This window comes from Taudactylus pleione, unplaced genomic scaffold (genome assembly GCF_031769625.1).
Source record: "Taudactylus pleione unplaced genomic scaffold, aTauple2 ptg000690l, whole genome shotgun sequence".
In the NCBI taxonomy this organism is placed as follows: domain Eukaryota; kingdom Metazoa; phylum Chordata; class Amphibia; order Anura; family Myobatrachidae; genus Taudactylus; species Taudactylus pleione.
The window spans coordinates 2,661,918-2,688,516 of record NW_028285092.1 but is presented as its reverse complement, the minus strand read 5'-3'; the positions used below and the strand labels follow the sequence as shown (position 1 = coordinate 2,688,516).

At 40.9% G+C, this 26,599-nt stretch overlaps 1 protein-coding gene across 2 annotated transcripts in view; it reads left to right on the top strand.

Moving 5' to 3' along the window:
* PGAP1 (post-GPI attachment to proteins inositol deacylase 1) overlaps nt 1–26,599 on the top strand; it is a 707,270-nt gene that overhangs the window by 406,719 nt on the left and 273,952 nt on the right. For both annotated transcript variants that reach the window (XM_088456228.1, XM_088456226.1), the window contains exons 18-19: nt 11,924–12,032; nt 15,029–15,067. In XM_088456228.1, the coding sequence (XP_088312354.1) occupies nt 11,924–12,032; nt 15,029–15,067 (148 nt within the window). The remainder of the gene's footprint in view (nt 1–11,923; nt 12,033–15,028; nt 15,068–26,599) is intronic.

Sequence of the window (26,599 nt, the reverse complement as noted above, 5' to 3'; positions counted from 1 at the left end):
TCCGATTCAAATTCATCCCCACAGTTTTCTATTGTATAAAAACACAACACACAAAACAAAACCATAAATATGACAATATCAGAGGGGTCCACCACACTGCAAAGAACAGTACACACTCTTAGATTTCATCCATTTATTTGTTGCAGTCTCTTCAAATTCAATCCAAATTTCCGGACCAGTCTCTTCACTCTATTCACGTGGTAGGGACTGAACTCAAAGTCTTCCTGGTCCCATAATTGCATTGAAGATAAAAGAAAGGGAGTGCAAATGGAATTCATGTACATTTAATAAAAATAGGATTAAGAAAGTGGAATAGAAAATAAATATCACGTATCAATAAAAATAAATTAAATATGTATGATGCACATTATTGATAAAAATCAACTTTTATGAGGACAGCAACATTTTGATACTTTGTATAGAAATGTGCCAGTGATTCAAAGATGGTATAAACTGTAACTAACGTCCTTATAAGGAACGTGTTGTATCCAATCACACATAAAAAAAGATGATTCAATTTCCAAATGTCAGCAAAAAATCGGAAAGTTCAGTCCATAAATCAGTGCTATCCTGACTGGTGTCCCTGCACTTGTGGTGGTGAAAATATCCCAAAGGGGACTAGTATTTGCAAGGGTAAACCCAGAGAAGCTTGTTGACCTTAGTAGTATGTATACAGTTGGTGTAGTACTTAGCTGATTCGTGATATTGACATGACCAGTCTGTACACAGCGGGTCAATATTCCTCCTGGTCCCGTCCTCTTAGATGCAGCAGGCAGTGTCCGGAATGCTACCTCTGAGGAAACTGCCAGATGACTTAGGCAGAGAAACGCGTTAGGACATTCCTACTATTCCATTCCATATGTGACTCTGTAGCGCCGAGCATCTTTTGTGTGACTTTTTGCCTTCAAATGTGTCTTATTTACACAGTGATGCGAATAGATAGCACAAACCGTTTCTGGTGATTAAAATGATTTGCAGCATGCCTATGTTCAGTGAACAGAACATAGGCATGCGGGTGTATCTGCATGCGAAACGCTACATTACAGTGTCAGCGGCTGTAACGCGTAGTGTTTCACATGCAAATACACCCGCAGAAACACAGAGAACATAGACATCCTGCATATCATTTTAATCAACAGAAGCTGCTTGTGCTGTCTATTCGCATCGCAGTGAATACGATGCATTTGAAGGTAAAAAGTTGCACACAAGATACTTGGCGCTACCAAGTCACACGGAGCTCCCGCATTCTGTGTGGCGCGAATTGTAGTGCACGGAGGGTAGATGTATGTGAACACATCTGTAGCTTGTTTAAGATGTGGATTCAAATATTTTAAATGATGTTGGTTTTAGAGACTGAGTAGTTTTTGACTTCTTCATGTCGACATGAGACTGTTGCCATGGTCTTAATGTCAACACGTTTGACATGTCAACATTGACCACATTGGCATTCATCATGTCATCAATGATGACATGTTGACATGTTTAGAATGTCGACAAAATGTTTCTGGTGGTCCAATAGTGACTTTCTTGGTTTGCTGGGTGCTCCAGCTGTGTCTTCCGGGTCCTGTAGTCAGCTAACTGTGACTTCTGGCTGTTCCTGTGGTGGTTTTGGAGTTGAGTATCACTAATTCCTAACACTCCCCCTAGTGCCTAGCCCTTACACCCCTCTCCCATAGCCTAATCCTAACCCTCTCCGTAAAGTTCCTAATACTCCCCTTTGTCAGTCTTGCCCTAACTGTCAGCATATTGAGAATGCAGACTGTGAACATTTCCACATTCTGCAGCTGTTGACATTTTTCATTATAACTGCAAAATTTTGATTGTTGACATTGTAAATTAGAGATGTGCACTGACCCTCGTGTATTGGTTTTGGATCTGAATCTGGTCTTGGATTTTTTTTCCTTGGTGTTTGGTTTTTTGGTTTTGGATCTGGATTTTTTTTTTAAAATATGATAAAAACAGCTAAAATCACATAATTTGGTCTTTTTTTTGTCCCTACAGTATTACTTACCTCAATAACATTTATTTACAGTCAATTTTGACCACCTCACACAATATTGTTCACCAACATACTGTAGGCATAGGCGAAACCAACTCACAAGTACGTTCAATAGAAAGTAACAATACAACACAGAAATTTACTAAAAAATCGACATCGTGCATGGAATATCCTTGCTCAAAACAATTAGTCGCCCCCAGCACATGCCTATTCTCACTGCCCAATCTGTATTTTCCTCATGGGGGGTGCCGGGCCACAAATGACTGACCCTTGTAAAGCCCCGATCAATCAGACTTTTTCTTCAACAGTTCCCCAAAATCTCCCTGACCATAAAAAACAGTACCTCCGTACTTTTGAGTCAGAAACAGTGCAGGTCGGTTACAGTGCGGGTCTAATATATTGCGGGATATGGTGTGGGTTGGATACAGTGGAGGCCGGCTGCAGTGTGGGTTGAATACAGTGTGGGATACATAGTGGGTTGGCTGCAGTGTGGGTTGGATACACCAAAAGTACACTTACTGTGACAGCAGTGTCGGCAGTGCGGGGTTGCTGACTGTGTCCTCAGTACATGGGATGGGATGGCAGTGTCCTCAGTGAAGGGTACCGGCAGTGTCAGCAATGTGGGGGTGAAAGAGTTGTCTTCAGTGCAGGTTTGCTGGCTGTTTTGGCAGTGTGGGGGTTGCTGACGGTGTCCTCAGTACATGGAATAGCAGTGCTGCGGTGCCAGCGGTTTGTTCAGTGCAGGTTTGCTGACTGTGTCGGCAGTGCAGGGGTTTCTTATGGTGTCCTCAGTACATGAAATGGCAGTGTAGGAGTGCTGACAGTGTCCTCAGTGCAGGGTACCGGTGGTATCGGCAGAGCGGGGGTGCCAGCAGTGTCCTCAGTGCAAGTTTGCCCATTGAAGGGAAAGGGATTTTCAAAAATGGCCGCTCGAGGAAAAACCTCGAGATCCGACAGCAGATCGCAAGATTTTGCCTCTGGAGAGGGATCCAGGGCAGGCAGGGAGATCGAAATTCGGGTGGGTTCGGTCTTCTGAGAACCGAACCCGCTCATCCCTATTGTCAGTGTTGATATAATGACTGCATCCTCTTTGTTTTCCATTTAGAAACAAATTATGATACTATCAGGGAGGCACATTAAACATATCATGATAATAATATGCCATGACAGAATAAAATAGAATGTGAGACAGCCGCTAAAACTCAATTTCAAAAACTGACTATTTGCTTTAACGGTGGGAAGCAAAAGTAATGCTTAGATGTAAAAATCAAACAAAATCGGAACTAAGAAATAATAGACCTGTAAGTCATGGGTAAATTATTTATGCTATTGTAAAATAATTTGATAACATTATCAGCATGGACTCATGAAATACAAGCCATGCATAACAAATATGGTTAGTTTCTATGAATAGGTATGATTCAAATTGAATCTTACTTAGTAGTGCGGTTGTGACAGTTTTAGATTTTGTAATCTTTCAGTTGTATTGCCTATAACAAGTACATACTGTACAAGGAAATTGCTAAGGGAAATATTACGTACACACAGTGATGCTATGCTATACAGTTTATGGGTTCAGAATTTCTGCATAAAGGAGACATTTAAAATTGTTCAAATCCTCATCTAAGTTCTAAAAATAGATAAAGAATATCATGTTCATTAATTTATTGATCAAAATTATCCAACATTAATTTCTTTGTTGGAAAAAGTATACCTTCCTCTATGATGCAGTAATTGGTTTTAACCCCTTGATGATTTTAATCACAATTGGACACACATAAACACTAGGGATAATTTTGAGAAAAAAAAATAATATATATATATATATATATATATATATATATATATATATATATATATATACAGTAGAATACGAGTGCTGTAAATGTGTGTAATTGAACTGTATAGAATACATACATGAAAAACCACAAAGAAAGAGAAAATAAAGCTATTTCAATGTTTATGCTTTTTTATATAAATTTTTTTATGATTTAGCAGTACAGTAAAAACAGGACCTTCTTAATTCTGGGGATAAATATGTTACTATTGTAGGCTATTGATAGCCCTTGGCTTACCCCAAAGGTTCCCAAACTCTTTTGAATCACGGCGCTCTAGAGTATCAGCATTGTTCTGGTACCCCTAAGTCGAAAGTTTGAGAAATTCATAAATAAAAATAGTAAAGTGAAGTAAATTGTGCTTACCTGTCATTGTTAGATCCAGTTATGTGGTGGTGGACAGGTTTGAGCTTCTGTTTGTCCACATACTTACATTACATTGACCATAAATAACTTAATTTGGTGCTGGACCACCAACCTGCGACACGCCTGCAAGTGTCCCCAAGGCACCCCAGGGTGCCACGGCGCTTAGTTTGGGAACCACTGGCTTACCCTATAATATACCCATGCTTCATGCTCCTCTCTTTGCATGTGTGATCCTTTATTAAATAATTGGTGGTATGCTCATTATTCTGGGACTTCAAATTCCTTGCGGTGGCAATAGTCACAGAACCAGGGTGCTTATATTTAACTGAGCACTGCAGAGGGGAGCTAAGCTCTAGCACAGCTAGAAACAGACGGAGAAGTAATATTCTGGAACTTAAAATTGATGGGAATCACCATGCTCTTTTGTTGTGGTAGTTTCAGCAAGTAATTCTGCAGCTCAAAGTTGGGGTTATGTAAAAAGAATTTGTTCATTCAAAACCTATACATAGACCTTGTGGACAGGGTTTTCATATTGTAGATCCACTTGCTTTAATTTTTTTTTAGGTTATTAACAAGATATCTCCTCCATTCCAATTACGTTCTGCTTTTATGAATTCTCACAAATTTCAACCCCCTTTGATGTTGTAGATGTTTTTTGGGAAAATTGTTTGGATACACTGTGTAGATGTGATCCACAATCCTGGTTTTTCTTTTTCTTTTGGCTTTGCCTATCTATTGTTGCCCACACAGGTATTTTAGAAGATAAACAACACCTTTTGTGTATTGCACAAAAATGTCAGAACTGGGGATTCAGGATTATCCATTAGAGACGCAGATACTTGCTCTCTAGTAACTGAAGAGGTCTGAAGCAGGGAAAGACACTCGGGACTTGGCAAGACAGTGCAGGCTGGGTATGGGAACTGGAATGATACACAACTGGGACCGGACTGGAGCATGAGCTGGGGCTGGACTGTAGCACAACTGGACCCGGATTGGGTTCGGATTGGAGCATAAGCTGAGGCCGGATTGGGACTGGACAAAGCACAACCTGGAGCCGAATTGGGACCAGACTTTAGCACAAACTGGAGCTGAGTTGGGCCCGGAATAGAGCCAAGGACATCTAATAGCGACGAAGCTCAGGCATTGAATGCTTGTCCGGGATGGACATTTATACCCTGGGTCACATGGCGATTGGTCGATGCGGTCAGGTGGACATTGGAGGTTAGCGGTCAGCTGACTGGAACCAACATGGCGGTGCCCAGTGTCCGGAGCCAGCGGGAACCCCGTCAGAACTCCAAGCCCCTGAGACCACCACCACACCAGAACCCTGCCAACTGGGCAGACTCCTAAGACCCTCCAGGCCGAGACCCCCACCGGGACAGCGCCGTGGACCCAGAGGAGGGTAAGGACGATTCCTGACAAGTTTTTCTATGGTGTCATTTACTTTTCCACCTTTGAGATGTTTTCTGTAATGTTTCTGCACCAGATGCAGTTCAAACAATTTCTTGAATATATAGCTCTTAGTGCATTTAAGTTCTACAATGTTTGCTTTTTTATATATTTTCATTGGGTTTGGTGGTACAATTTCCCTGAGGTTATAATCAAGTTTCAAAATATGTCAATATTTTTTGATAATTTCTTCTGCTATGGCTGTGTTACTGTGATACTTTGTGATGAAAGTGATGTGGTCTTGGTCCGCTTTAACTTGGTCTTTGTGTTTCTGTCCAGGTGCATCACTCTTTGCAGTTCCTTGTGTAGGAATTTTTCTTCATACCCTTTTTCCAGGAACCTATCTTTTAGTTCTTTACTTTGTTTTGTGGAAGTCTCAAGATCACTGCAGTTTCATCTTAAGCTGCAAAATTGACTGCCGAAGTTATTGTTAAACTAGTGGTGGTTGCTGTGTGCGAGAGGCATATTGCTGGAATCTACCTTATTGGTGTGTCCATTTTTACAGTGTATTGTTTGTGATGTACTGTATATTTCTAAGTCCAGATAAACTACCATCTCATTGTTTGTTGTAGGTGTAAATGCCAGGTTCAGTGTGTTGTCATTCATATATGCAGTAAAATTGTTCAATTCATCTTCTGGTCTATTCCACACAAAAAAGACACTGCGATGCAGACAGATGGTGTTTTTCATGTTTATATTTTTTCCCATATATACTGATCCTAGCTATGAATTGATTTGCATAGCTAGGCGCAAATTGTGTGCCCATAACGGTCCTTTCCTTTTCATTCTTTTTTTAATGCAGACTTACTTTACTGGGTATTAAGAGAGCAGGGGCATATTAAGAGAGGAGGGGGCCCTTGTGCAGTCTCCGTCTGGATCCATTTCTTTCTAGCCAGCAATGCAAGGAAGTAGACTGGCGCTGTGCCACAGTCTACTGTGCAGGTCTCCAGGAAAATGATACAGTGTCCATTTATATGTGCATGCACAAATTGCCCGTAAAATGGCTGCCGGCTCATTTTCCTGATGATTTTTGCAGCTATATCAACGCCGGACTCAAGAAAGGTAAGAATTAAAGAACATGGGTGTGCATTGTGGGGACCCTGGACTCAGCGGCCCATGTACAGTGCACACCGTGCACCCATGATAGATACGCCACTGAAAGAGAGAATGACAATGTGCAAAATAGCAATGTGAACATTAAGTGTTAAAGGTAATGGTAGCCCAAACAGAGGGAAAATGTGCACATATAAGTAATATACAGTGCAACCCGGAAAGTATTCACAATGCTTCACTTTTTTCACATGTTGTTATGTTACAGCCTTATTCCAAAATGGAATAAATTAATTTTTGTCCTCAAAATTCTACACACAATACCCCACAATGACAACGTGTAAAAAATTTTTTTGCAAATTTAATTAAAAAAAACAAAACTAAGAAATCGCATGTACATAAGTATTCACAACCTTTGCTCAATACTTTGTTGATGCACCATTGGCAGCAATTACAGCCTCAAGTCTTTTTGAATATGATGCCACAAGCTTGGCACACCTATCTTTGGGCAGTTTCGCCCATTCCTCTTTGCAGCACCTCTCAAGCTCCACAGCCATTTTCAGATATCTCCAGAGATGTTCAATTGGATTCAAGTCTGGGCTCTGGCTGGGCCACTCAAGGACATTCACAGAGTTGTTCTGAAGCCACTTCTCTGATATCTTGGCTGTGTGCCTAGGGTCGTTGTCCTGCTGAAAGATGAACCATCACCACAGTCTAAGGTCAAGAGCGTTCTGGAGCAGGTTTTCATCCAGGATATCTCTGTACATTGCTGCATTCATCTTTCCCGCTATTCTGACTAGTCTCCCAGTTCCTGCTGCGGAAAAACATCCCCACAGTATGATGCTGCTACCACCATGCTTCACTGTAGGGATGGTATTGGCCTGGTGATGAGCAGTGCCTGGTTTCCTTCAAACATAACACCTGGCATTAACGCCAAAGAATTCAATCTTTGTCTCATCAGACCAGAGATTCCTTCAGGTGCATTTTGGCAAACTCCAGGTGGGCTGCCATGTGCTTTTTACTAAGGAGTGGCTTCCGTCTGGCCACTCTACCATACAGGCCTGATTGGGGGATTGCTGCAGAGATGGTTGTCCTTCTGGAAGGTTCTCCTCTCTCCACAGAGGAATGATGTAGCTCTGATAGAGTGACCATCAGGTTCTTGGTCACCTTCCTGATTAGGACCCTTCTCCCCCGATCGCTCAGTTTAGACGGCCGGCCAACTCTAGGAAGAGTCCTGGTGGTTCCGAACTTCTTCCATTTACGGATGATGGAGGCCACTGTACTCATTGGGACCTTCAAAGCAGCAGATATTTTTCTGCACCCTTCCCCAGTTTTGTGCCTCGAGACAATCCTGTCTCGGAGGTCTACAGACAATTCCTTGGGCTTCATGCTTGGTTTGTGCTCTGATATGCACTGTCAAGTGTGGGACCTTATATAGACAGGTGTATACCTTTCAAAATCTTGTCCAATCAACTGAATTTACCACAGGTGGACTCCAATTAAGCTGTAGGAACATCTCAAGGATAATGAAACAGGATGCACCTGAGCTCAATTTTCAGCTTCATGGCAAAGGACGTGAATACTTATGTACATGTGATTTCATAAGCTGCATACACACACAACGATTTTGTTACCAACGATTTTCTGAACGTTTTTATGAATGATTTTCTGTCAGATTTTTTAAAGTGGAATGAACGATTTTTTTTGAACTACAAACGATTTTTGCATATTCCCTTAATGAAAATCGTTGAGTTGACAAGTCTGACTGAACTACAAACGTGAACGCACATGAACGATAATCGTTCATCGTTTGACTCTGAAAGTGAATGATTTTTTTCAAGCGATTATCGTTAAACGATATCGTTTAATGATGATCGTTCAAATAATCGTGTGTGTATGCAGCTTTAGTGTTTTGGGTTTTTTTTAAATTAAATTGGCGAAAACCTCAAAAAAGCTTTTTATACGTTGTCATTATGGGGTATTGTGTGTAGAATTTTGAGGACAAAAATTTATTTATTCCATTTTGGAATAAGGCTGTAACATAACAAAATGTGGAAAAAGTGAAGCTCTGTGAATACTTTCCGGATGCACTGCATATTATTACAGTAACAAGGCAGCTGACTGGAAAAGAAAAATGTGAGTGTCCCAACCGACAAGTATAACCTTATAACCGAAAAAGTTATCTTTTCATATTAGCTAATGACATTAAGCAGGATAGCAACTTGCTACAGGGAGATGTATACAAAAAGGCAAACGGAGCAGTTAAGTGGAGGAAGAAATCTAATATAGATAAATGTAGTGTTGAAATGAAATTTAATGTTGAAATGAATGAACCTGTATGTATTTTTGTAAAGGTTTCAGAAACTGGCATATTTATTCCCATTCTCTCATTGTTGTGTAAGGAGAAAATACTAACAGATTTTTTTTTTTCAGTTTCATGTATTTTAAATGCAAATTACTAGAGAGTGTATATAAGAAATTGTAACTGGGGACTAGAACTTTGGTGGCCCCCAAAACAAACATCTGCTATTCCTTACCTTAATGGTCTTCGCCATTCTGCCATGTGCCACTCTGCTTTTTCTGTAAAAAAACAAAACAGAATTGATTCCCCACTCAGCATAATTTAATTTTGGAGCCATTAAAATACAGTTTCACAAACGTCATTATAGGACTTTAAATTCCTTGCAATGGCAGCAGTCACAGAGCCAGGGAGCTTATTTAGCTGGGAACTGCAGAGCTCTAGGATGTCAAGGTTGGCAGGTACACTAGGCCCACAGCTGGTGAACCCTGTAACAGCTTTTACATTTGCTTTCCCATTAGTAACACCTCTGGGCTTAGACTATAGGTAGGCATTTTATTTGTAAAATATTCCCCATAGTTCTACAAGACATCTGTCGGTCGGTATCCTAACCCTCCCGGTCTCCCTACCCTAACCCTCCCTCCCCGGTTCCTAAATCCAACCTCGCCCCAGAGTGCCTAAACCCAGCCTCCCCCTTCCCGCACCCTATACCTAACCCTTCCCCTTTTAGTGCCTAACCCTAACTTTCCCCTTAGTGCCTTATTTTAACGCTAACCCTTCCCCTAACAACGCTACTTGTTTTCGGGATTCCGGCATTTGGGATGCCGGAGCCGGGATTTTGCCAGGTGTCGGCATTCAGCTGACATCCCTAATTGAAGCAACTTTTAATTTTGGTGTTGGGCTTATTGTAAAATGTCCATTTTATAGAATGCATGCTCTGATGTATCTAGTATGGGCTAGTTTGTAGCTATTATAGTTCTTGCCATTCTGGCATTTGACTTAATTTTAAACTAAATGTTCAGCTAAATTTAACATTCACAGCATCTATACCAGGGGTCTACAAACCATGGCCCGTGCAGCTGTCCCCCGTGGCCCACCGACCGGGGAACCGTGGAGCAGTTCCCAGAGTCCCGCCGACGGGCTCCATTTGCCGGATGCCTGCTGAGATTTTATTACCAGCGGGCGCCCGGCTCTCTCTCCGAGCCAGCAGCACCTGGAGGCTGGAGCTCCCTCCTAAGTTCCGGCTACTGCAGTGTGCAGTGCGCTATGGGAGAGACGTCAGTACGTCTCTCCCATAGTTTAGAGGAGCAGCCAGGCGGACCGGACGGCGGCGGACGCAGGAGCAGGGCTTAAGGTATGTACTAGGGGTTTTTTTTTGTGTGTGTGTAAGCGGCTTCACTACAGGGGGCACTACTACTAGGGGGCATTACTACTGGGAGCACTACTACTAGGGGGCATTACTACTGGGAGCACTACTACTAGGGGGCATTACTATTGAGGGCATTAGTACAGGGGACACTACTACAAGCGGCACTACTAATGGGGACTCTGCATAATGGGCACCACTCCTGGGGGCACCGTATAAGGGGCACCACTACTGGGGGCATTGAATAAGGGGCACCACTACTGGAGGCAACGCATAAGGGGCACTATTACTGTGGGCTCTGCATAAGGGGCACCACTACTGGGGGCACTGAATAAGGGGCGCCACTACTGGGGGCACTGCATAAGGGGCATTACCACTGTGGGCACTGCATAAGGGGCATTACCACTACTGGGGGCACTGCATAAGGGGCACTACCACTACTGGAGGCATTGCATAAGGGGCACCACTACAGTGGATATTGCATAAGGGGCACTACTGCTGTGGGCATTGTATAAGGGGCACTACTACTGTGAACATTGTGTATTAGGGGCAACCAACATAGCACCTGGACTGTGCCCCTTTCTACACGTTGGAGCTATCAGCTGTTGGAGCGGCCATTTGGGACATACAGTAGAGTGGTACACTGCACCTGGTATCGTACTTTGTCCCTACTCATACGCCGGAGCTGGTGAGTGCCGCAGCTGTGCTGCATTTGGATACCAGAGTCCTCTCTGTGTGGGTGGGCACATCGCTGGCACGGTAACCCACAGGACATTAACCTCGATATTGGGGTCCGCACTGGTGACTATAACAGCTACTTTACTTTATTCAAATCATTTTTACCCGCAACAAGAGGGGATCTATCACCATTCGATCACTGTATTTGCTAATGTTTATAACCATTGGTTTGGGATGTTTCTTTCAGTGTACCCCTAACTAATAATTATATACCTATGAGTATACTCTAAATGAAGTTTATGTGATGCATTTTATGTCATGTTATATTATGTTTTTTTATTGAACTGCAGTTCTAATTACATGTTTAAATAAATTCATATAATTAATTACACCTGTACATTTGTGTATAGATGACTGCGCAGACATCTTTTTCCCTTTTATCTATATTATTGAGGGTTACTGGCAGAATACCCTCTGGTATCAGCAGCAACTGTCTATACTTAACAGTAGTTGAGCGGATTTAGCGCACCCACTTTTTCTTTTTTGATCATTATTACTATGTATACTTTTAAAAATATTTTTTTTTGTTTAAGATTGAATAGTTAGAAGGAATAGTTAGAATTTTACAACCAAACAACAGCAGAAATTACCAGTGAATGAACGCACAATGTCAGCAATTGAACGGACAAACTGATGACAATGACTTACATCAATAAAATATAGTCAATAGATCTAATCTAAGATTGTATGCACTAAAATGTAAAATTATTGTTTTAAACCTGAAAATGTTCATTCACTGGTTGGTTCACCCTATGTGCAGAAAAATAAAGTACAGAATATATTACAATAGCTATATTCTTTTTTTGTACTTTCTTTTCAAGTGATGAACTACCTCTGCAGCTTTCTGCCAAGCTTCATGTGCCACAACCACAAAATGATAGTAGGATGGTAACGTTAACTCTCTTTACATCTGCAGATTGTCATTATGAGGTAAATACAATACAGCACAGCATGTTTTCTTATACAGCATTTTATTTTATTAATTATTTCATATGATTCATATTTTAAGCAAAAAAGTATCAAGTAAATAATCTAGGTCTTGTGTTTTTAAACAAACAAGCAAAAATTGTGAAATACATTTTTTGTGAGCTAGTAGCGAGACCGAGGGGTATATTTACCAAGTGCGAGTTTATAGAAGTGTAGGTGTTTCTCATAGCAGCCTATTCGATTTTACTTATTTATCTAGCACTTTGTGGAAGATTATAGCTAAATTGTGATTGGCTGCAATGGGCAACACCTCCACTTGCTCTGTAGTAAATATACTCCCTATAACTTGTTTAGGAATGTTTGTAGCACATTTTACCAAACACAAAATGCTATTTTTCAATTGGAGTGAACATATTCCTATGAATCCCACCCCTAAAAAAAATAAAATCACCTTCTACAGTTTTATTGAGAGTGTTGCTTTTTCAAACAAATTATCTAATAATGTCATTGAAAGCTCAGTTAAACATTGTGAGGGGTATTCAATATGAAACGTTAACTTCACTGCCGAAGTTAACGTTTCATATCGGAGTTTTTTTCTGCGTTAAGTCTGGTGCGCGCTCCCGCTTATCCCCCGTATTCAATATAAAATTAACGAAAACGGGAAACTCCGAAGTTGGATTTGCGTAAAGTTACAAATTTTTCCTTAAAATAATTGTAAGACCCCCTAAAGTTGTAAAAACATGGGGGATCACTATGGGTACCCCCGTTTTAGCCTTTAATTGAAAGTCGGGGATTTAAATAGACGCAGCAGGTGCTTTTTTCCCGACATTGAAGAAGTGATGCAGAAGAGCACTTAGGTTATTTTTTTCGTTTTTTTAAGAGGTCCCATCAAATTTGGGGTACATGAAAATGGGTACTAGCATATTTTGGTGGCCCTAAAGTAAGTTTTTAAAAATTCTGCATTTGTGCACCTGCCGCTATAATTCTATTCTAGAAAACACCTGCCGCATCCTTGCAGAATAGCCCTGAACCTATTTGCCTATTGTTTAACAATTTTTTCCCATTTTTTTTTTTTGCACCCCAATTTTTTAATTAATTTTTTGGGGTGTCCCTTTTTTTTTTTAAACTTTTTTTGACAGTTCTTTTTTAAATGTCAATCTCAGGGGTGCAGGTTATTTTTTTTAAGCCTGCACCCCTAAACCCCAATTCTGCACTTTTTTTCGACACCTATTCAATGGTGAAAAGTTATCACCGTTTTTTATCAAAGACTTTTCAAAACTGCGATAAGTCTTTGATATTCAATACAGTGTAAAACTAAAACAAGTGATATTAACGCAAAAACGATAAAAAGTGCGATATTAACGCAAAAAACACCCATATTGAATACCCCTATATATATATTAATGGCTACCATGAGTATTATTTATTAGTTCAATGTAACATTTAGATTAAACAAACAAATTGAGATGGCCAACCGACGCTGGAAATGTGTCTCTAAACCTTTTTTAAAAAAGAGAAAGTACAACAACTGGTATTACAGTAATATAAACAATAATATCCGTTAAAGGGCCGTGTTAGATGACTTCTCACCTTAGCTAGGTGAGATGTATACACATAAAGGTATCTTTATAATTCTTCTTATGACCCCTTTTTTTTTTTCCAATCCTCTATGTTATACCCGATGGATCCTCTCCATATATAACCAGAAGAAATAGTGTTTAAAAGTTTCATTTTTATTACAGAAAAAAATGATACAAATTACTTTGTACCATAAATGGCCTTTCCAGAAAGGCACGGTATAAGATGTAACACAAAAAGCAGAGGATGATACCCGGGTAGATCACCTCACTCTTGACGTACACTTCACTGGAACAGGTCACCAAGTCTTTAGCATCATTCCTCCCCCACCAACGCGTTTCGGACACAAACTGTCCTTTTTCAAGGTGTATAGTGAATGCTCCAAAGACCCCCCTTAGATACACTTAATCTGCACTAATTGGTCATGTGACCTTCAAATCCAAATTGCACAAACTCCCTTAAATATATCTTAAAACAACAGGAAACAACTCTTTTTCAACTCTGTGAAACAAGCAGAATATTTCTAAATATCGTAATACTTTATATACAATAAATAATTAAAAACCTTCATTTCATAAATCCGGCTCTTTTCCTTTCAAACACCGGAACAGAGTTCTTCCACAGTTATACATATCCTTATATGGGCAACATTGTCAGTCATTTTATGCCAGTCCTAGATATATTTATAACATCCTTCAGACATCCACGTGTTACCAGTGGAATCGGAGACGCGGATGTGATGTCATTTAGCATCCCGTCTTTCATCACGATGTACTTCCGGTGGATGACACGCAAACCTGAAGTGCTCGTGAAGCGCAAAGTGGAACTGGTGTGTCTGAGAATGGTGTCTCATAGAACTCCTGGAACATACTACCGTGATCCTGAGTTGGACTCTGGCAGCAGGATCAAAAACACGCAGGTTATATCTGTTTATAAATTAGATTATATAAAGCCCCTTCCCCTGATGGTTACTACTGAGCATCCTATAACGTCTGATACTGTACATGTAAGGAAAAAGGGAACTGCTTTAGCTCATTCAAGAATGTATCTTTCTTTGTGCATTCTGAAGATTCAAGACACTTTGTCACTAGTATGAGTTCACATTCAAACTGATGTCTGTTGTCCTTATGATATCAGGGAGGGGTGAATTTATTAGCTTGCGCCAAGTAGGCATCTATTAGTTTTGCCTTTTAAATGATTGCCCCTTTAAAACATTGGGTAGACTCACCGGAAACTCGCCGATGCCTGCATCATTTAGGCTATTACATTTACCCCGGAAAGGTGCTTTTAATAAGCCTTCTCTATGTAAACTGCGTTGCTAATGAAGGGTGCATAAATTATGTAGCATTCCTGTTTTGTACTTTACAATATTGTATGATGTTGTAAAAGTTAAACATTATTTGATTTTTTTTGTATTGTAGGTGACAATTTCTACATCATTTCTGCAGATGCTTGGGCAGGTGAGTCAAAATTAGACTTTTGTTGTTTATGCATTAGTTAAAAAGTCTTAAGTTTCTAAAAATTAAAAAGATGACAAAATGTGTAATATGCTGAACATAAATATCTTATATTCAATTTCCGCTGATTGTTTCAACTGTTGTATTTGGTTTGTTTAGTTTCACTCCAACCATTGAATTTTTTTCTTTGGCTTTATTAAAGCCAAAATGCATGTGTACTTGGCTAAATACCCAGCTTACTGTTTGCTGACTGTGAAGCGGTCGGGATATGGGTTTTGATGTTGAGATTCACTAGGAATTGCATGATCGCGGGCCAGTCCAAGGTGAAAAAAACCTGTAATGTCAGCAAACCATTGCAGGGGGCTGAGCAACCTTAACTTAATTTGCATTGCTTTGCTCCATCCCACCCTCACAAAGCTGGGAATACTGGCAAAACATCAAGGAGGTGTGTAGCACAGTGCCATAGTAGAGCCACAAAGAAGAAAGAAAATACGGGTGTACTGTCACAGGTAGAGTCGCAATGATGTGTATTGCTGTACTCCGCCCCCATCCTACCCACCTGCTGCCTGCTTGGCAAGTATGACTCTAAGGCAAGTGATTTGTAAATGCGAGATAATAGCCTACTCTAATAATAACTCTACTCTTAATGAGTAGAGTTGTTGAGTTCATCGATGGCCATTTTGTTTTTAATGTGTAGCTTACTTTATAAATAATGTAATTTCCAGATCACATTACATAATGAGCATGTAAAGTATTAAATACTACAATATTTAATATATTTCAAAAATAGTGTATTAATGGTTTGAATAAAATATGCTCAATAACTTAACTAAATAATTATATTGTCTTTTGTATCACTCCACTGCAGTAGGTTTACTTATTAGGAGGATGGTGCTTCTTTAACTAAACTTTTGCACAGTGAAGACTGTGCAGTGTGTGAGTGAATTGATTTTATAAAACAAGGAAATAAAGGCCACAGCTTTTTTTTTTCTTAAATGTGCATGTGTGTGTATATACATTACCGTTCAAAAGTTTGGGTCACTTAGAAATTTCCTTATTTTTGAAAGAAAAGCACTGTTTTTTTTCAATGAAGATAACATTAAATTAATCAGAAATACACTCTATACATTGTTAATGTGGTAAATGACTAATGACTATAGCTGCAAACGTTTGGTTCTTAAAGGAATATCTACATAGGTGTATAGAGGCCCATTTCCAGCAACCATCACTCCATTGTTCTAATGGCACATTGTGTTTGCTAAGTGCGTTAGAAGACTAATGGATGATTACAAAACCTTTGTGCAATTACGTAAGCACAACTGAAAACGGGTTTGCTCGTTAGAGAAGCTATAAAACTGTCCTTCCTTTGAGCTAGTTGAGTGTCTGGAGCATCCCATCTGTGGGTTCGATTATACTCTCCAAATGGCCAGAAAAAGAGAACTTTCATGTGAAACTCAACAGTCTATTCTTGTTCTTAGAAATGAAGACTATTCCATGCAAGAAATTGCCAAGAAACTGAACATTTCCTACAACGGTGTGTACTACTCCCTTCAGAGAACAGCACAAACGGGCTCTAACCAGAGTAGAAAGAGAAGTGTGAGGCCCGGTGCACAACTGTGCAAGAACACAAGTACATTAGAGTCTCTAGTTTGAGAAATAGATGCCTCACAAGTCCTCAACTGGCAGCTTCATTAAATGGTACCCGCAAAACGCCAGTGTCAACGTCTACAGTGAAGAGGCGACTCTGGGATGCTGGCCATCTAGGCAGAGTGGCAAAGAAAAAGCCATATCTGAGACTGGCCAATTAAAGGAAAAGATTAATATGGGCAAAAGAACACAGACATTGGACAGAGGAATATTGGAAAAAAGTGTTATGGACAGACGAATAGAAGTTTGAGGTGTTTGGATCACACAGAAGAACATTTGTGAAAAGATGCTGGAAGAGTGCCTGACACCATCTGTCAAGCATGGTGGAGGTAATGTGATGGTCATGGGCTGCTTTGGTGCTGGTAAAGTGGGAGATTTGTACAAGGTAAAAGGGATTTTAAATAAGAAAGGCTATCACTCCATTTTGCAATGCCATACTCTGTGGACAGCACTTGATTGGAGCCATTTTCCTCCTCCAACAGGACAATGACCCAAAGCACACCTCCAAATTATGCAAGAACTATTTAGTGAATAAGCAGGCAGCTGGTATTCTGTCTGTAATGGAGTGGCCAGCGCAGTCACCAGATCTCAACCCCATTGTGCTGTTGTGGGAGCAGCTTGACCGTACCGTATGGTACGCAAGATGTACATATCAAGCCAAATCAATTTGTGGGAGGTGCTTCAGGAAGAGTGGGGTGAAATTTCTTCATATTACCTCAGCAAATTAACAACTACAATGCCAAAGGTTTGCAATGCTGTCATTGCTGAAAAAGGAGCATTCTTTGACTAAAGCAAAGTTTGAATGACAAAATTATAATTTCAAATAAAAATCATCATTTCTAACCTTGCCAATGTCTTGACTATATGTTCTATTCATTTTGCAACTCATTTGATAAATGAAAGTCAGTTTTCATGTAAAACACGGAATTGACTGGGTGACCCCAAACTTTTGAACGGTAGTGTATTTGTATATAAAAAAGCATAACTTAACCAGAGCATTTACGTTCAGCAGTAAACCGTGTCTCTCAACAGGCCTGCCAGCCTGCTCCCCAGGTAGTGAAAGACACTGTTACTGCTGAATGTAAGTACTGTGTTTGAGTTCTGTATTTGTGAGTTGAATATTAGGTCCTTCCACCCTTCGAGAGGGATATCTGTGTTTAGTTAGTGTCGAGCAGACCAGGATTTTTTTTATTATTTTGTTTTCTACTGCTAAAGAAAAATGTGGTTACTTGGACAAAAGCACTGGACTGGCATGCTATTAATTGGCTGCTGCAGAGAAAGTGCTACTGTCTACCCCAGGATACGGCACTTTTGACCTGATCTTAGGACACATGATGGAAAATGCAAACTACGTACAGTATATAGTCATATGAGACAGCATTCAAATGTTCCAAATATAAAACCTGCGACAAAGCCATCGGTCTACGCGCTACGACGAGAGAGGGTCCACGCCATGCAATAAACTGATTCAATGCTAGATGGCCAGTGCTCCACTGTTGAATACTGTATACAATAGCAGTGGTTGGAGACATCACTACCTTATTTGCGTCATTTGCTGCAATGCTCAACAGCTTGTTCTCTGAGCGTGTAGCAACAATTTCTGGGAACACTGAGTACACTACTGTAGAAGTTCCCAAACTCCACTATTATAATCCAGGTATTAAGGATATCCATGCTTGAACCCAGTTTGACTGAGGTACTAATTACAGTAAGTAACCTTATGCACAAGCATGGGTATCCTTAAAACCTGGACTGTAATGGCAGAGTTTGAGAACCTCTACCATAATGTGCTCGGCCTTCCAAGAAATTGTTGCTCCTTCCCAGAAATTGTTGCTACACCTTCAGAGAAAAAGCTGCAGAGCATGTGTGACATTTGCTGCAATGTTCTGCGACTTGTTCTCTGAGTGTGTAGCCACAATTTGTAAGAAGGAGCAGCAATTCTGTGAAGGCTGAACCCACATTAAGATTGTTAAATCAGATTGATTGAGGCACTAATTACAGTAAAGCATGGGTATCCTCATAACCTGCACTGTAATTGCAACGTTTGGAAACCTCTACTGTAGTATGCTCAGCCTTCCCAGAAATTGTCACTATATAAGCTCAGAGAACAAGCCCGTAGAGCATTGTTTGTGCATAATTTGCTGCAATGCTCTGCGACTTGTTCTCTGAGTGTGTAGCGATCGTTTCTGGGAAGGATCGGCAATTTCTGGGAAGACTAAGCACACTACAATAGAGCTTTCCAAACTCTTCCATTACAGTCCAGGTTTTAAGGATATCCATGATTGAGCGAGGAAGGTTAAATCACATTGACTTTGGCACTAATTACAGTAAATCACCTGTGTGCATGGATATCCTTAAAACCTGGATTTTAATGGCAGAGTTTGGGAACCTCTGCCCTACAGACATTGGGAATTTAAGGGGTGCAGAGATATTTTCTTCTTTATATTACAAGTATCGCTGCACGCTTGAGAGAGAGAAAAAAATAAATATATCAGAGGTTTCAATAATACACACAACTGTCTTCCTGTGGTCAACGTTTCAATGTCAGAGCATTTTTGGCAGGACAAAGAGTGAACATAACACTCACCATTAAATAGGTGCACCCCATCACCAAACTGGCATGCTACCTCCTTCTTGTCCCATCAGAGGGCGTACTCCTGATGACATCACCTGTGTGCACTCGTCACCATGGTCACAGACAGTGTGACTGCAAGTTACAATAAAGTTATTTAAAGTGCAGCAATGCAAAGGCACCGGAAAATGGGTGATCTAAGGGCATACTGAGCATATATAGAGTGATTAAATTTATGTAAAAATCGTATATAATAAAATACTGATATAGTAATGTGCCATCTAGTGGCCAAATCTAAATATTACATGCTGTAAAAAATACATGTTCTAAAAATACAGTAGAGGAGGAAAATCCTGACAAAAACCACCACTTCCCAGGACGTGATCTTCAATCTTTCCTCCACTCCACTTACTGACATCGAGGAGAAGGTCTTACAAAAGGGACTGAGCTTTGTGCCAACTACCACCTTTGACCTTTTTTTATGTTAGACTGAGACATACAAACTTCATAGACAACTTAAGTTCCTGGAATACTTTGCACTCCATTCGGCCAGCGCTCCTATAGATCCGATCCCCAAGGAACTGCACAAATTAGCCCCTAAATCACACTTTGATCTGCACTCTGGAAATTTGGCAATAAAAACTTTTGTCAGACATGTGGACGCTGAAGTGGCAAAATTTATCTCTGACGCAAAACACCATAAGAATTTGACACCAGCTGAGTATACAGCCCTGAAAGCCCTTGGTTGTCATGAGGACTTAGTAATTAGACCAGTCGATAAGGGAGGTTTGGTCGTCGTAAAGGGCTTGTCGGACTATAACAGATAGCAACACCTATAGGCATCTAGATGAAGATCCATCTATGTGCTTTAAGAAATAATTGGACTCCTATTTAGAGCATGGGAGAATCCTATTATCTCTAAGGCTGTTGTTACATCTTTGAGTACTGGGTATCCCAAAAAGCCTCTACACTGTGCCCAAGGTGCATAAAAGTTTAGAGAAACCCACGGGCTGACCGATTATTCTGCCTGGGGTTCTCTCTTCCAAGCCATTTCTTTTTATTTAGATACATATCTCCAACCATGTATCCAAAGAGAACCTTCTTTCTTAAAATATACTACAACTTTACTAGTAGCTCTTGACCAATTGAACTCGATACCAAAGAGTTGTATTCTCTATAGTATGCCACTGGAATATACGCAACTAGAAAACCCATCTCAGACAATACACAATACATTGGCCCTGACGTTGGTTACTTTTACAAATTATTGGAGTAGGTTCTCACAAGAAAATATTTTTTATACAACAAACAATTGTTTTGTCAGACATCGGGCTGTGCGATGGGGTCCAATGTGGCCCCATCGTACGCAAATGCCTATATTTTTGAAGATGAGAACCAACTTCTCTTTTCTGATCCATCAGCACACAGGTATTTTTATTATACCCGCTACATTGACAATATTTTGTAATATGTCCATACATATACAAAAAATTTTTTTTTACTTGTTCAACAACTGCTATGGATTTTTAGTCACTTGGCATTTGTAACCTTATAGATTTTATTCATTTATTTTTTCGTATAAAATTGTGTCAGTTATATAATGTTCTTATGTTATATGTATGATGTTTTATGTGTAATATAAAATTTTAAATATTAAGAAATCTGAATGATGGTGTTCTGATTGATTGTTCTGCCACATTGGGACCTCTTTTTAATTAGTGCATCACCTATATATATGTATTTTTAGTTTGCACTCACAGCTTGCCTGTTACTAAGGTGTTACCTACCGCCTGTTGTCGGGCAATCAAGCAAACGAGGAAAGACACGTGTGCCTTCCTAGTGTTAGGGGATTGGCTTTCTCTGCTATTTGTATGCTCTGAACTTTTACCACATTGCTGATTATAGCGTCTTGTCAGTGAGCTATCCAGAGGCCAGTGTGTGCTCTGTGGTCTCCAGCCATTCAGGACTCGCTGCTGCTGTGAATCCTGCTGGGCTCCAGCCACTGTTACCAGTTGCATACTTGTCTGCATGCTGGCTCTGTGATTCTCCGGAGCTCCTGCGGTGTATCAGTTTCCTGGAGTCTCAGTTGTGAACTCTCTCCAGCACAATTGTCTGCATTCCAGCTCCGTGGTCTTCCAGTTCACCTGCAGTGTGTCAGCCTTCTGGATCCCAGCCCTCAGTTCACTCCTATATACGTGCCTGTTTTTCTTGCTCCGAGGTTGTCCAATTCCCCTGCAGTGTGTCAGTTTCCTGGGTCTCAACTGAGAACATAGTACAGCTAAAGCCAGACATCATTACCTAATTTCAACAAAGTGGCCAAGGCCAAAACATTCATCAAGGATTTCTCTGCTTCATCTCCGGCAGTCCAGCTAAAGCAAGACATTATTACCTCATTTCAGCAAAGTGGCCAAGGCCAAACCATACATCAAGGATTTCTCTGCTTCAACTCTGGCAGTCCAGCTAAAGCAAGACATCATTACCTCATTTCAGTAAAATGGCCAAAGCCAAATCATTCATCAAGGATCTCTTTGCTTCAATTCTGGCTTTCCAGCTAAAGCAAGGCATCATTACCTCATTTCAGCAAATGGGCCAAGGCCAAACCATTCATCAAGGATTTCTCTGCTTCAACTCTGGCAGTCCAGCTAAAGCAAGACATTGTTACCTCATTACAACAAAGTGGCCAAGGCCAAACCATTCATCAAGGATTTCTCTGCTTCAACTCTGGCAGTCCAGCTAAAGCAAGACATTGTTACCTCATTAAAACAAAGTGGCCAAGGCCAAACCATTCATCAAGGATCTCTTTGCTTCAACTCTGGCAGTCCAGCTAAAGCAAGACATCATTACCTCATTTCAGCAAAGTGGCCAAGGCCAAACCATTCATCAAGGATCTCTCTGCTTTAATTCTGGCTTTCCAGCTAAAGCAAGGCCTCATTACAGCAAATTGGCCAAAGCCAAACCATTCATCAAGGATCTCTCTGCTCCAGTTCAGACAGTCAAGCTAGAGCAAGACTTTATTTCTTCATTCATATAATTGGCTAAATGCCACATCGTTCACCATTATTCAGGTGCCTCATTATAGGCCTGCAAGACTAAAAGACTTTGTTTTACATTTCCTTATTTGTTGTTCAGATCTGTTCTTTGAATATTGCATTTCATTTCTGCCTTTACAACACAGTGCAACAGTATATTGACATCTTGACTGTGCTTGGGACTCATGCTACCTATTCTGTTGCTTATTTGTCTGCTCATTGCCAAAAAATAAATAATTTTTATATACTTTCCGTGCTTTTGCTCCAACTCAGTACCAGAGAATCATAACAGCCTGCCATACTCTCTATTTTTGAGGGTTCGCAGGATATGTAGTGACCAGGCCGAACTAGATGAACAACTGGACATTTATGCACAACAAATTCCTTGTCCGAGGATATGATCCAGCATTACTCAGTTCACCTAAAAAAGTCCTAGAAATACCACGTGAGATGACCACCTTGTCTAATAAAGCAAAATAGTTTGGCCCACTAGATTTAATGTTAACAGCAGACAAATACGTAAAACCATTAAATCTAATTGGCATGTTATGTCTACAGACACTTAATTGGCAATTTTCAAAAATAAAGCCATCATGACATGTTTTTCTTGTGGCAAAAACAAAAAGGGACAGCAAATTCGGTAATAGTCCCATCACTACCTCTTTCCTTACAACCCATAAAAAGGCTTGTTACAAATGCACAAGGTGTGTAACCTGCAGCCATATCCTGACGGGTGACATCATTAAACATCCCTTGTCTGGCCGTATATTTAACATTCAACATAGACTGTCTTGTAACAGTCATTTTGTTATCTATTGTTTATTTTGCCCTTTATTTTGACATCACTGCTGGCTGGGAAATACCAGGACGAGGGGCTACTTCAGTGCAGTTAGCCCAGGCTTGTGGGTGATCCACTCAAGATCGCCAAATGCAGACACCTCTCGGCAGTGACTGTGGCCGGGGAAGAGAAGGAAAGCTGTAAATTATCTGTGCCCCCTTAGCTTGGGCTGCAGGCAGATGTTTTCTTGCAGCTGTGGGTGGTCGATCCTTTTAGGAAATGTCATACTCAGTCAATATAAAACATCAGTATGCAGTCTCTCTCATTGCCCCTTCATGTGTCTTACTGTCCCCTCCTTCCCATAGCTCTCTCGCTGCCACTTTCCTCCATATCACCCTGATTACCCCTCCATAGCTTTCGCATTACCCATCCCATATCGCTCTCTCATTGCCAAATCCCTCCATATCTCAATGCCTCACCACAGGTCACACTGCTGCCCATACACCTCACTGCCCACCCTCAGCTGACACTGCCACCACAGCTCACTGCCCATCACAGCTCACATTGACCCTATCCTACCTCACTTAGCCGCATGCAGCTGACTTACCCCCCTACTATTCACACTGCCCCATCACAACTCGCTGTCCCCCATATAGCTCAGACAGTAGCAGAGCTCAGTCCTGTATAGCCCCCGTCTCCAGCTTAGACTACACCCTCTACCTCTCCTTATCATACACTGGGAACAGTCTTAACTCTTACTTCATCAGCGGCACAAAAACCTTGTAATAGGAGAGGTTTGGATGCAGTTACCCTTCTGCTCCCTTGACCAGCTCTTTCCTGGACCATGTGGACCTATTTTCCTGGGGGCCCTAGAGCTGCAGCTCACCCAACCTATTGTTAAAACAGTCCTGGCCTTTTCGCAACTAAAGAGAGGTTGTTCAAACTTAACAACATTACAGATTTGTTTTGCCTAACTCTTTCTCCCAGTTATTCATATAATCCTAACCCACATGATGAGCATAGAAACTGAAGGTGTTATTTAGTGTCACAATAATAGGGATGTAGTTATGAGACCGGCGGCCTCTCAATCCCGACACCAGAATCCCGGCAAGGGAGTTAACATAGGCAAAATACAGACGCCTATGTTAATCCCAACGCCAGAACGCCGAGGACGCCAGCCCGGACGAAGGTAAGTCCGGGGCGCCCTTAGCCTTAAGGGGGGGGAGATTAGGGTTAGGCGCCCCTAGGAAGGAGGGTTAGGCACCCCTGGGGGGAGGTTAGGGTTAAGCACTAGGGACAGAGGTTAGGTACCACTATGGTTAGGAGGGGGACAGGGGAGGGTTAGGATACTTACCTGCCCCAGTCGGTATCTCTTCCTGTCGGGCATCCGCTGTTGTGAATTGAACCGGCGGCTAAACAGCCGCAGGCATTTCAATCCCATTCCTAATAATGCGACTTTTAGATTTCTATTGGCCACTTCCATATCAAGCCCATACTTTAACCCATCAGCAACGTAGCCACTGCAGCTAAAACAAATTACTTCTGGCATCTAACATTTGAAAGCACTTCTTTTTGCTTATTGCATTGTTTTGACTTCCATAAATAGCACCTCTACTGATTGAGGTTCTCACCTACATTCCCTTTACTTGTGAGTTTTTGTTGAGTTTATTTTTTGGAGATCCTTTTTTGAGTAGTAGTGACAAAAGTAATATGTATGTTTAATGTGGCTCTTTATTATGTTCTGCCTGGACAGATTCTGCAAGTTGTACTGGTGATTTTCTGGTGTGTTTACAAGTCACAGGCTATTACTACTGACATTTTGTATATTTGACATTACAAAAATTGGTAAGATGACTTATTCAGTGGAATCTTGAAACTCAACAGTGTTTAAAAATTGGAGGCTACTACATTCCCCCCACATTGTTATTTATTTATCAAAACCCCTTTCTTCGACCATCAAGACTATAGTAATTAATCATACAGGGCTTTCATTTCATTTTCACTAATCCACTTTTAACAACCAGTTTTTATCAAACTTACCTGAAATATTCATAATATTTGAGTTATTATGAACAATATTATAGATACTATTTAACCAGTGCCAGATTAAGGTACACATGGGCCGGGAGCTGTAATTGAGAAAGGGCCTATTGTACGCACACGTATATGTGTGTATATATATATATATATATATATATACATACATAATATGTGTTTGTGAGTATATTAAAAAAATTATATATATCTGTCTCTGTATACACACACACATATACACACACACATATACACACACATACACACACACACATACACACAGTAATTGTCTAAGGTCTGCCCAGTCCCCCCGTGCGGGCACAGTTGAAGCCTCGGCTCTCGCCCCATTGGCTACCAGGCAAGGGAGACGGAAGTTGAAAGAAGACGACCAGCCGCTGGGAACAAGTAAGTAGGGGAGCTGGGACTAAAGAGTTAAGGGTAGAGAGGCAGGACTGAGCAAACGGGGAAGGCGATGGGACAGAGCAATGAAGGGGGTGTCAGGACGGAGCAAAGAGGGTCAGTACAGCAGATAAGGGGTGTGGCCGGCCAGAGCAGAGGGCAGTACAGAGAATTAGGTACCCCAGAATTAGGTATGTGTGTGTATGTATATATATATATATATATATATATATATATATATATATATATATAGGCATACCACAAAGAGCGGCACTCAGGGCATATTCACAAAGTATACACAGACACAAAGAGCGTTATTCAACGTTTCAATCTTAATGAAAGATTTTCGTCAGGAATTGACCATATTGGATTTTATATATATATATATATATATATATATATATATATATATATACCTGTATGTATCAAAATATACATACTGTACCCCAGTATATGTGTGTGTGTATATATATATATATATATATATATATATATACTGTGTATATATATATATATATACCTGTATGTATCAAAATATACATACTGTGCATATCTATACCTATATCACAATATATATCACTCACAGTGCGTAGCAGTGCACTCATAGGGGACAGAGCATACCTTTTTCAGAGACACTGTACGGAGGCTCAAGCTACAGGATACGGACATCATGTTCCTAATAAGGCTCAGCAGCAGCCTGTTCCCCATCAGCAGCAGCCCGTCCCCGATCAGAAGCAGAAGCTGGGCAGCCTTCATGGAGATGACTGAGGTTAGCTCAGCTACAGTCGGGTGTGAGGGTGTGGCGGCCACGGCACTTGTCACATGGTGTGGAGGGGGAAGAGGAGCTGGGAAACCATGCGTGCAGTGCAAGGAGAGCTTATGAAGCCTCCCACTGCACTGCCGATTTATGCCCAACGCCGGTACTTGAACCGCCGGTAGGGCGGCAGACGGGGACCCGGGGAGTTGCGTTTACAGTGGGCGGGTATTGGGTGGCCGGCAGCAGCCGGGCTATAATAAGAAAATATTTTTTTCTGGTCTTATGCAACTCTGCAGATCCTGTGGGCCTATTGCAATGG